We start from the raw sequence: 12128 nt of genomic DNA on the forward strand, positions 1-12128 counted from the left end.
CACCAAGGGATTTATGAGGGAGGAGGAATCTTGTGTGAATCTATCATTCTCAATTAAACCTTTAGTCTTTATAAGTGTTTGCAGAAAATCTTGTGTATTGTTCACAAATGTAGCTTTTGTTGTCCTTTCATTCAAAAATGTTAACCATAACTATATTTTAAAATAGGGTTGGTAAAGCAGTGGGGAGTCAATACAGTACGGTCAAAAAATATTCCTCTGACTCAGAAAAGCACTACAATATGTTGTTAAAGCTGTCCCTATTCAGGAACATACACACTCAACTCTCTGGATATACTTAAGTCCCATTCACTTCAGTGTGATTTAAGCACATGTTTAAAGTTGCAAGCACCGTCCCTGAATAGGGATTATTTCCTAAATCTGACTTAAAAACCCAGTTAAGGAAACCCCCTTCTTTACAAACTTAATTTTTTTCAAATAAAGCATTATCAAAAATACTGTCCGTTTTCTCTTGTTTTCTTCCCACTTTTTTCCTTCCAGAAAGTGCAGAAATGTCCCAAAAATAAAGCAAAACAAAACATAGCCCCTTTTCCCCCCAACCCACAAAGACCCCAATCATGCAAATGTGCACATGCATTACTTTTAGTGTGGAATGCTCCCCTTGCCTTCAAAATAAGACATTTTATTAAATTTGAACTGGGTCCAGCAAGGAGAGATACCAACTCTCCATTCATCAGAAGTTCCAGGAATGTTTCTACCTGTGATCGCTTTGACCTTGATCCTGCAAAGATGCCAGCATAAGCTTAAGTGTTTGCAGGATCAGGGCCATCATTATTTTAAAAAGAGTAGGCTAGAGGATTTCATAACAGAAATCAAATTGTTTGGACAGCCCCTGTTGTTTATAATGGACTAAGTGCTTCCAGAATACAGATGCAATCTCCACCTCTCTACTCCAGTATCTCAAGCTTTTGATCAAATTAAAAAAGAAACTTAGAATTTATTAGGCATGAAAATAAAAAAAATTGTGGTTTAATTATGAAAAAGTTCTGTCTTCTGGGGGGAAATGTATAATATAAAACTATACTAGGCAAGGATTATAAACATTCAAGCATAGGGTCAACAAATAGTTTTTAATATTTAAATTTGACCCTCATGCCTAACATTTAACTATCTTTTTGTATTATAGCCCTTCCCCCCCCCCACACACACACTTTTTCTCTGTAATTTATCTTTATTTGTAATTTGTCCTATCTGAATTCTTTGGGCAGGGGCCTGCCTATTTTGCCTGTATGCTAAACATCTATTACACCTTTGTGCACTATGAGTAAGGTTAAGATTTTCTCATGGTTACTTTTAGTAAAAGTCATGGACAGGTCATGGGCAATAAACAAAAATTCACAGGAGTCCGTGACCTGTCTCTGATTTTTACTAAAAATAACCGTGGAGGAGGGCTGGGAGAGGAATGACAGCTGGAGCCCCATGCAGAGGGACTGGCAGCCCCAACCCCACTGCCACGGGGAGGAGGGGCCACAGTCCTGGCCAAAGCCACAGGCAGGGACGCCGATAGCCACAGGGAGCGAGGGGCACGTACAGGCCCAGCTCCAGCTGCAGCCACAGGTTAGGAGCTCACAGTCCCAGCTCCAGCTATGGGTGGGGCGCACAGCTCCAGGCCCTGTTACAGCTGCTGATAGCTGAAGCCAAAGAAGTCTCAGAGGTCCAGTAACGTTACAGAATCTGTGACTTCTGTGACTGAATCTTACACTTAAATATGAGTCGGATTTTCAAAGCTTACTAGGAGATTTGGACACAAATCCCATTGCAAGGGTCCTTCCCTCTTATCCCTTCCTTTTATCTCTCTCTCTCTCCCTCCCCCATGTGTTTTGAAAGAGTACAGCTGAACCAGGTCACTCAAATGGCAGAGAGTATTAAAGAAGCTAAAGAAAAATTGTCTTGTGTTAATGACACATGAGACAGTGTTGGGGCATCTGTCCATTCTTCCATTGACTCTGTGTGAACATGGGGCAGTCACCTCAGCTCCCTGTGCCTCCATTTCTGTATCTGTTCAGTGGGGATAAATCGCTACCTCACAGACTTAGGCTGTGTCTACACTGCCACTTTCAGCACTAAAACTTTTGTCGTTCAGGGGTGTGAAAAAACACCTCCCTGAGCAACAGAAGTTTTAGTACCGAAAAGCACTAGTATAGACAGTGCTTTATCACCGGGAGCTGTGCTCCCGGCGATGAAGCTACCACCACTCGTTCGGGGTGGGGTTTTTTTTATCACCAGGAGAGCTCTCCCCCAGTGATAAAGCTTGTCTACACTGCCCACGTCACAGTGCTCCCGCGGCCGTGCTGTAATGTTGGTAGTGTAGATATACCCTTACATTCATTAACATTTGTGAAGCACCTTGGAATCCTCAGGCAGGAGGAACTATAGACCTGCAAAGTAGTAGTATTAAACTCCAGTAGGGGGACAAGTCATGTGTGTGCCATACCTTTGACAGTGAATTGCTGTAGCAGCTTCCGGTAGCAAATAGTTACCACTTGTTGTGTATGTTGTGCCTCGGGAATACAGAATATTTAGTATTCTAACAGTATCTTGCCATCACACATTTATGTTCATGTGCAGCTTCCCACTTTGTAATGACACAACTGTTAGAACAGAAAAACAATCACATAGACTTAGTTCTTTTGTGTAGAGCTCAATGCAGCCTTCATATACATGGGCACAACTCCCATTGCAGTCTATTTGGGTCATTCTTCTCAACGCTATGAAGTAACTTTAGATGGTAGCACAATTGTTTCCAAACCAGAAAGCTCAAGTTAAATCTTGGGGGGGATTCAGTACCACTCCTGCCGAAACAATGGTACTCTTGATGTATTCTGATTCTTATTTTGTGCACCCATAAATTATTCTTCAGTGTAGAACAGATCAGTATTAGGTACACATAATATTAACATACTCATGCCTGTATGCATGACTGCCACCACTTTTCTAAAGTGTTAGAACTTGGCGGGGGGGGAATCAAGTTAAGGTGGAACAAAAAGTTACTTAAAGTGAAGTTAACCTTTCAAGTCAACTAACTCCTGAACTTAAAAAGTCAAATGATAGGGCAAATGTCTTTTTTCCTCTTATTAAGTGAGGAATGATTCTTGGAAGGTTTGTTTTCAGAGGATTTGCACCACCAATTAACTGAATGGCTGACTCGGCACTATTGAGCATGTAATGATGTCTTAGTCACAATTCTGACAGATGGCAAAATGGAGAGAATATGTTCTGTTAGTGATGCACAATTCTGCATTATGATGAGCTGCACGTTTGTTTGATTACTTTCATGCAGGGAAGCAGTTTCCCATCTGGAGGAAGGGGGGTAGGGATCACCTTTTCAAATGGGAAAAGTTTCCTTTCAGTTTCAAGCTGTGGACATGGATATAATTCTTTTGAGAAGAGAAGGACTTTTAATTTCAATATTGCTGTGGTTGAATTTGTGCATGTTTTGTTTCCCAAAGTGCCCATTTGTTCAGTGTAAGGTGACTGACGCTGCTTTTTTTTTTTTTTTTTGGTACATTTATGAGTCATTCAAATTGGAGTTTGTTAGGAACTGAAAATTGATTGTCTTCTTTTTATAGAAGTAATTCATACTGAGATTCCACTTGACTGAACTTAATGTTCTGTAATTAACTGATAATATGCTGCTAGAACGACTATTTCATTCCCTTCCACCACAATTTCAGAAGATGTATATCAGGGCAAAAAAGGTAAAGAATGGTGTTGAGATGTTTATTAGCATGATTTTTCATGCTTTCATCCTTTCCCCATCAGTTGACAACTTAATCATTCAGCATCCATGAATTTCCTGCTGCTTCTATCTCTAAATATGCTCTTCTCTTTTTCCAGGACTATCAAAAGACACAGCACTTTTTATGATGGGTTCTATTCCAATCTTCCAGGAGTATGTCATATTCCAATGGCTGAACCATTTTGCACCAAAACCAGAGAGGTTAGTGGATTTCATAAGAAAAATCAAATGTTTAAAAGCTGTTTGGACATGCTATAGACTAACTAAATGGTTCTGTAATCCACGTGTAGTCTCCGCCTCTCTAGTCCTGTGTCTCAAGTATTTGACCAAATTAAAAATAAAATTAGAATTTGCTAGGCATGCGAATAAAAGGTTTTGTGGTTTAATGATGAAAAAGGCAGACCAAGTTCTGTCTTCCAGGGAAAAGAATGCCGATTGTGTAGTCATTAGTTTAAGAAAGTGTTTGGCAACCTGCATTTCCCCAGGGACTTTCATGGGGATGAAAGGCTTGTAAGTTATTGAGTACCAATCCATTGAAATGATATTGTGGGCAAACAAGGGAGAGAAAATTGAGGCAGGCACCGTCTTTATACTGTGTATCTTCTGCACTAGCACAGTAGGGTCCTGATCCATGACTCGGGCTCCTCGGTGCTACTGCAATACAAATAATTAATAATAACATAACATTCACAGAAGGTACCAATGTGGCACTTGTTTTCTTACACAATGTCTGAGCAGCTTTACCCATGTATAGCATGTGGCATAGCAGGATGAAGGCTTGTTGTATTCATTTGATGGAATATATGGGCCCAAAGAATTAAAGGTGTTAACATAACCCAGTCTTAAACAGTTTTAACCAAGGTTCAGCATTTGGTATAGAGAGACCTTAGCCTGCTTAGTACGATGGCAAACACACTATTAAACATCTTTTTTAAGCTTTTAGTCAAGATAAGAAGCTTGATAAGAAGGAAAAAAAATTAAAGCATTTGAAATGTAAAGTAGTTAAATAAGGCTTTCATTTTAACATTTCTTGTTTCCTTTTCCTTTAACTGGAGAGTTTGTATAAGGAAAAGCCTCCATATTTGACAGTCTTTTACATGGTATTAAAGATGGGAATAGTTGTCCCTTTTTTTGAAGAAAAGAGAAGCTAGTTGAGATGGGCTGGAGCTGTTGTTACTGATGATGTTGTTAAAGTCCAATCCAGGTTCCCTAAGAAGACAAACACACACACAGGGGAGAGAAAAAACAGCCAAGATAGAAATGCAGCTTCTGTCTCTGGTGTTGACTTTCACGTGCAGCCTTGCTGCTGGAAAAACACAGTCCCAGCACATTGTCTTATTAGTCACTCTGAGACCTGGCAAACTCAGCTTTTATCTGCCTCTTTCTGTCACAGGCTTATAGCAATGTTGTAAAATATGTAGTCTTGGCTAGCTAAGACAGACTCTTCTTAGACAGAAGGAAAAAGGAAGAAGATAGCACAGAGAGAAATAAGGCAGGGAAGGAAAAAGGATGCATTTTATGGGGGTCTCACATCTAGGGTGACCTGACAGTCCCGATTTTGGGGGCTTTTTCTTATATAGGCATCTGTTACCCCCCCCCCCACCCCCGTTATGATTTTTTACACTTGCTATCTGGTCACCCTACTCACATTCGAGACGGTGTTCAGGATTCAGCCGGAACTGGTGGAAGTGGCATTGTCATCTGCCTCTCTCAAGCCCTGTCTGCTCAGGACATTTCTCAGGATTAGGATGAAGAAGGTCTGGGGTCCACGAGACAGTGGGTGTGTCAGCCTTGATGGTAAAGCTTGCTAGTCAATTTTTCTCTCCTGGAGTTTTTTTTTTTAAGGACCCCAAAAGGGAGTGATGGGTGGAATAACCCATCCCCTGGTATCTGACATCCCCTAGTATGTCGGATACTAGGCCTAATTGATGGACAAAATAACTTTTGCTCATCAGCTGCTCCTGTTTACCAAGAATGATCTTAACACAGTCCTTGAGTTACATCAGTAGGCCTTTTTGTTTAGACTAATTCAGTCTTTCTCCCTTTTGTACCTTTTCCCATCAGCATTTGTGATTATAGGTTATTGTGACATGAACTTTTACTTACCTTTAAAGTTGAGCTCACAATCATGGTAAATTTGTAGGCCCAATTATTACAACAGGCTATATTTAATACTTTTAAGGATGGAGACTAGTCTATTCTTATCCTTTTTAAATATTGCTGCTCTTATTGTATGTACCTTGGGATTTCTGTTGTTTGGAGGAGGGATGTGCTATTTTAACAAGTAATAGGAAATGCTATTTCAGTATTGTTGTTTTAGGGAAGAGCTTGTTTATGGTTAAAAATGCCTTTTTTCAGAGGGGGCCAGAACGTTCTTCCATCTGAGCAGAGGGAAAATGAAGAAGGAGATTCATGTTAAGAGTCACTGCAGAATGCAAGTTGCAAAATGGCGTATACACAGAGAGCACAGAATCACTTACAGAAATTATGGTCAGATTAGAATTCTAAAAATCTTTCAACCAACTTAGTCATCATGCTATCAGTTACCATTCCAAGGCAGACAAAACAATAAAGTGCTAAGCAGGTGACTCAGTCTATGTCCAGAGCATTTAATATATCCAAGTATCAGTGCTGAGCTGTTAGCTCTTTTTACCATTTTGCATCATTGTAGATAGATATTGTTTCTGTATAATTAACAAAAATAGTATTTCTAAGTGACTCAAGTTAGTCCTTTGCTTCTTACAGCAGCAATAATGAAAGGAAAGTTCTACACACACACACACACACATAGTTGTAACTGATGGAACCACATCACTGTTTCCAAAACAAAAAAATAGATTAAATCATGAATCTAGGCCTCTTTGCAGTTAAATCGATAGATTATAAAGTTAAAGATAGATAATTTTATTGCAATCCAGATATTTTTCTTCAAGTTCTGATTTTATCATAATATGTTTAATCTATGTCCTGGAGCTTAGCATGTCATCAGAACCCCTCAAAAGGTGTATATTAGTATAATTCCCCTAACCCAACTGTAATAATTAAAACCATACAAAAATCTAGAACTATAAATGTGTTGTGGCTGGATGGAACAAATGGGATATGTAATTCGTAGATTTTTTTTTTTTAACAACTAAATATATGAAAAATATCAGAGAAAAAGAAACTTTCCAGAATTTTTATGAACTGTAAATCCAAAAACTAAATTAAGAGAAGTTGCCCTGAAATACAGAATGAAAAAGGAATGATCCTTTTCTCTGTTATAATAAAAGGAAACTATTTTGGAATACTATGACAGTTGATATTAGTTCAGAGATTGGAACTCACTAGAAACAATTTACAAACAGTAAAAGTGAACTGATATAGCCGGGGTGGCCAACCTGAGCCTGAGAAGAAGCCAGAATTTACCAATGTACATTGCTAAAGAGCCACAGTAATACATCAGCAGCCCCCCCATCAGCTCCCCCCACTCCCAATGCCTCCCACCCACTGGCAGCCCCACCGATCAGCACCTCCCCCTCACTCCCCGCACCTCCCGATCAGCTGTTTCATAGGGTGCAGGAGGCTCTGGGGTGGAAGGGAGGAGGAGCAAGGGCCCGGCAGGCTCAGGGGAGGGGGCGGGAAGGGGTGGAGTGAGGGCAGGGCCTGTGGCAGAGCCAGGGGTTGAGCAGTGAGCACCCCACGGCACATTGAAAAGTTGGCGTCTGTAGCTCCAGCCCCAGAGTCAGTGCCTATACAAGGAGCTGCGTATTAACTTCTGAAGAGCCGCATGTGGCTCTGGAGCCATAGGTTGGCCATCCCTGCGATATAGCATTTCTGGTCAGGATTGCACAGACTAATGACCAACATCTAGTGTATGTCAACACATACAGGTTAGCCACTGGCATGGGAATTAAGAGAGAGGTATAACCCTCACATCTCCAAATCAATAGATTTCTTTCCAAATTTCCACCATACTTCCCTCCCCCACATGCTTAAACTTTGTCTCCACTAGACTTTTCTTAAAATTTCCCACCCTTGCTATCATCAGTTCAGCTCCACCTTTGGGAGCAATGGTGGTATTGTTCGTGTAAACTGGCCACCAGGATTTCCACTGCCACGTTGTTTAGACTTGTTCTGACCAGAAGTCTCACTGTAAGCAAGGCCTGGGTATTAAACACATTTGCTTCCTGTCCTCCTCACCCAGTGCTGGAAACAGAACCCCACTGATATAAACTGGATCAGCTGAGTTCAACACCCACTACAGCAATGCAGAGCAGGCAACCAGGTATTTAGCCTCCTTTCTGACAATGGATGTTAAAACACAGTTGATCCTATCCTCATCAGTAGGACTGTTTGTTTTCAGCCCTGAGAGAGGAAGCTGAAATGGGAGTGGGTTTCCTTGTGTGACACTTGTCAAATTAGGCTCACATTCATAGTAAAAAGCAGGTCTGGCTAAACCATGGCTGGCGAGCCGCATGCATCTCTTTTTATAATTAAAGTGCGGTTTGCGGAGTGTCCCCTGCATCCTACCTGTTCTCCACCTACCAAACTGGGGGAGGGAGTTCGGCCCTGCAGCAGGGTGGTGGGGCTAGGGATTGGGAGAGGGAGTAGGGAAGGCACCAGGGCTCGCGGCTTCAACCAGGCACCGCCCTGCAAGGATGAAGCCCCGAGCCCCAGCAGGTGCCACCCCACGGGGCAGATTGTGAGTGTCTTGTGGGTCTCGAACTTCTGAAGATTATCGTATGCAGCTCTGAGGGTCAGTAAATTTGGTCACCACTGGTATAAAGACAGCCTTATTGTGTGAAAGTTATTCAGATGAGAGACAAGAGTACCCCCCAAACAGAGATATTTGTTCTTTACTTACTTCTCTTGTATGAGGAAATAGTTGGCTTCACGTAGGTGATTAATAATTTGCTATTTCTGTGATAATATTTTTGAAGGTTCTTATGGAGATTGCCAAGAAACATGGGATTAAGTGCCACTCAAAGGGGACAGTGATCACCATTGAGGGGCCACGTTTCAGTTCTCGGGCAGAAAGCTTGATGTTTCGCAACTGGGGGGCTGATGTTATCAACATGACCACAGTTCCCGAGGTGGTTCTTGCAAGAGAAGCCGGAATCTGCTATGCAAGTATTGCTATGGCAACAGATTATGACTGCTGGAAGGAGCATGAAGAAGCTGTGAGTGAAGCTTCTGTTTTGTTTAGTCTTGTTGTTTTAGATTATGGCAAACTATATGTAGTGCGAGTGCATAAAGTTATACAGTTCTTGATAGAAATCACAGTAGGCCCTTTTATACCAGACAAATTCTGCTCTTAATTACACCCGTTTATATCCTAATTCACTCAAGTGAAGTCATTGGAGGTATTCTGAAATAACAAAAGTCTTAGTGAGGGCAGGACTGAGTCCAATATCCCTGCTTTTTCCTTTAAAAAGTTATCTTATCAGAATAAAACTGTTCACCTCTTATTGTGTGAATCAGGGTATGTGTATAAAGCCAGTTGTGACATCATTTTCCTGTAACTGACCTTGTCCAAAGTCTCTTGAGCTCTCCACAAAAAAACACATCCTTTTTAGTTCTTATACCTCTTTCTCATGTAATATATTCAAGAACAACCACTAACCAGCAGAATGTTTACGGTGCTTGCCAGTTGAATCTTAGTCATTACAGAAAATGGCAGCATCAACTGTAGGACTTGCAGAAATGCAGACAGTTGTATATATTAGTTAATACATGGTCAAAGCAACACTGTAAAATTGCTTGTTCTATATTTTTTATGTTTATATGAAATCTTTCCTAGCTTTTGGGTGGCATTTTGCTTTTATACAGAAAACTAAATAATTCCAAACTGGAAATGTGGCACTTCTTTTTCTTTTTTTTTTTCTTTAACAGCAAGTGTCATTAAACATTGGAATCACGATGTCAAGAGATGTTGTGGATTCTCCATCATTTGTAGTCTTTAAATTGAGATTGTGTCTTTTTAAAAGACCATCCTGTTCAACCAATAGTTGAAAATAGAAAAATACATAGGTGAACTTCTGTGGCCTGTGTTGTGCAGGAAATCAGACTAGATGACTACAGTGGTCCCTTCTGGCCTTAAAACATCTCTCTTGGATGATTTAGAAAGAACAAATCCTGAATCTTGGCAGGGGGTTACCCTAGATGACCCTTGCAGTCCCTTCTATCCCTATGATTCTAAATCTATGAAAGAAAAATCAACATTTAGAGTCAGATCTTCTATTGGATGTATTCTATTGGATGTGCACAGCTGCCACTTAAATCACAGGGAGGGCATCAGTAGCAGAATTTTACTCTTAGTCCATTTATGAAGGTGCTGGTCAAAGCTCAATAGTTAAGTTTTTGTTTGTGGGGAGCGTTGTTTGTTCTATTGCATTTGAAGCGCTGGGGGGAGGGATAGCTTGGTGGTTTGAGCATTGGCCTGCTAAACCCAGGGTTGCGAGTTCAATCCTTTAGGGAGCCATTTAGGGATCTGGGGCAAAAATTTGGGATGACCTCCTGAGGTCCTTTCCAACCCTGATATTCTATGATTCTAAGTTGGGATTCAATATCTTTGCTATATATGAAGAATACAGTGTAGCCTTCACAAAACTCAGCCATGCAGAACACAATGCCATCCACAGCCTCAGAAACAACTCTGACATCATAATCAAAAAGGCTGACAAAGGAGGTGCTGTCGTCATCATGAATAGGTCGGAGTATGAAAAAGAGGCTACTAGGCAGCTCTCCAACACCACTTTCTACAAGCCATTACCCTCTGATCCCACTGAGAGTTACCAAAAGAAACTACAGCATTTGCTCAAGAAATTCCCTGAAAAAGCACAAGAACAAATCCGCACAGACACACCCCTAGAACCCCGACCTGGGGTATTCTATCTGCTACCCAAGATCCATAAACCTGGAAATCCTAGATGCCCCATCATCTCAGGCATTGGCACCCTGACAGCAGGATTGTCTGGCTATGTAGACTCCCTACTCAGGCCCTACATTACCAGCACTCCCAGCTATCTTTGAGACACCACTGACTTCCTGAGGAAACTACAATCCATTGGTCTTCCTAAAAACACCATCCTGGCCACTATGAATGCAGAAGCCCTCTACACCAACTTTCCACACAAAGATGGACTACAAGCCGTCAGGAACACTATCCCCAATAATGTCACGGCTAACCTGGTGGCTGAACTTTGTGACTTTGTCCTCACCCATAACTATTTCACATTTGGGGACAATGTATACCTTCAAATCAGCGGCACTGCGATGGGTACCCGCATGGCCCCACAGTATGCCAACATTTTTATGGCTGACTTAGAACAACGCTTCCTCAGCTCTCGTCCCCTAATGCCCCTACTCTACTTGCGCTACATTGATGACATCTTCATCATCTGGACCCATGGAAAAGAAGCCCTTGAGGAATTCCACCATGATTTCAACAATTTCCATCCCACCATCAACCTCAGCCTGGACTAGTCCACACAAGAGATCCACTTCCTGGACACTACGGTGCTAATAAGCGATGGTCACATAAACACCACCCTATATCGGAAACCTACTGACCGCTATTCCTACTTACATGCCTCTAGCTTTCATCCAGATCATACCACACGATCCATTGTCTACAGCCAAGCTCTACGATATAACCGCATTTGCTCCAACCCCTCAAACAGAGACAAACACCTACAAGATCTCTATCAAGCATTCCTACAACTACAATACCCACCTGCTGAAGTCAAGAAACAGATTGACAGAGTCAGAAGAGTACCCAGAAGTCACCTACTACAGGACAGGCCCAACAAAGAAAATAACAGAATGCCACTAGCCATCACCTTCAGCCCCCAACTAAAACCTCTCCAACGCATCATCAAGGATCTACAACCCATCCTGAAGGACGACCCATCACTCTCACAGATCTTGGGAGACAGGCCAGTCCTTGCTTACAGACAGCCCCCCAATCTGAAGCAAATACTCACCAGCAACCACACACCACACAACAGAACCACTAACCCAGGAACCTATCCTTGCAACAAAGCCCGTTGCCAACTCTGTCCACATATCTATTCAGGGGACACCATCATAGGGCCTAATCACATCAGCCACACTATCAGTGGCTCGTTCACCTGCGAATCTACCTACGTGATATATGCCATCATATATGCCAGCAATGCCCCTCTGCCATGTACGTTGATCAGACTGGACAGTCTCTACGTAAAAGAATGAATGTACACAAATCAGACGTCAAGAATTATAACATTCAAAAACCAGTTGGAGAACACTTCAATCTCTCTGGTCACTCGATTACAGACCTGAGAGTGGCTATCGTTCAACAAAAAAGCTTCAAAAACAAACTCCGAGAGACTGCTGAATTGGAATTAAT

At 41.6% G+C, this 12128-nt stretch overlaps 1 protein-coding gene across 4 annotated transcripts in view; it reads left to right on the top strand.

The window, feature by feature from the left end:
• LOC119855563 (methylthioadenosine phosphorylase) overlaps positions 1 to 12128 on the top strand; it is a 66319-nt gene that overhangs the window by 44485 nt on the left and 9706 nt on the right. For all 4 annotated transcript variants that reach the window (XM_043514623.1, XM_038401848.2, XM_043514624.1 and 1 more), the window contains 2 exons: positions 3856 to 3958; positions 8680 to 8919. In XM_043514623.1, the coding sequence (XP_043370558.1) occupies positions 3856 to 3958; positions 8680 to 8919 (343 nt within the window). The remainder of the gene's footprint in view (positions 1 to 3855; positions 3959 to 8679; positions 8920 to 12128) is intronic.

This window comes from Dermochelys coriacea, chromosome 5, assembly GCF_009764565.3.
Source record: "Dermochelys coriacea isolate rDerCor1 chromosome 5, rDerCor1.pri.v4, whole genome shotgun sequence".
Taxonomy (NCBI): domain Eukaryota; kingdom Metazoa; phylum Chordata; order Testudines; family Dermochelyidae; genus Dermochelys; species Dermochelys coriacea.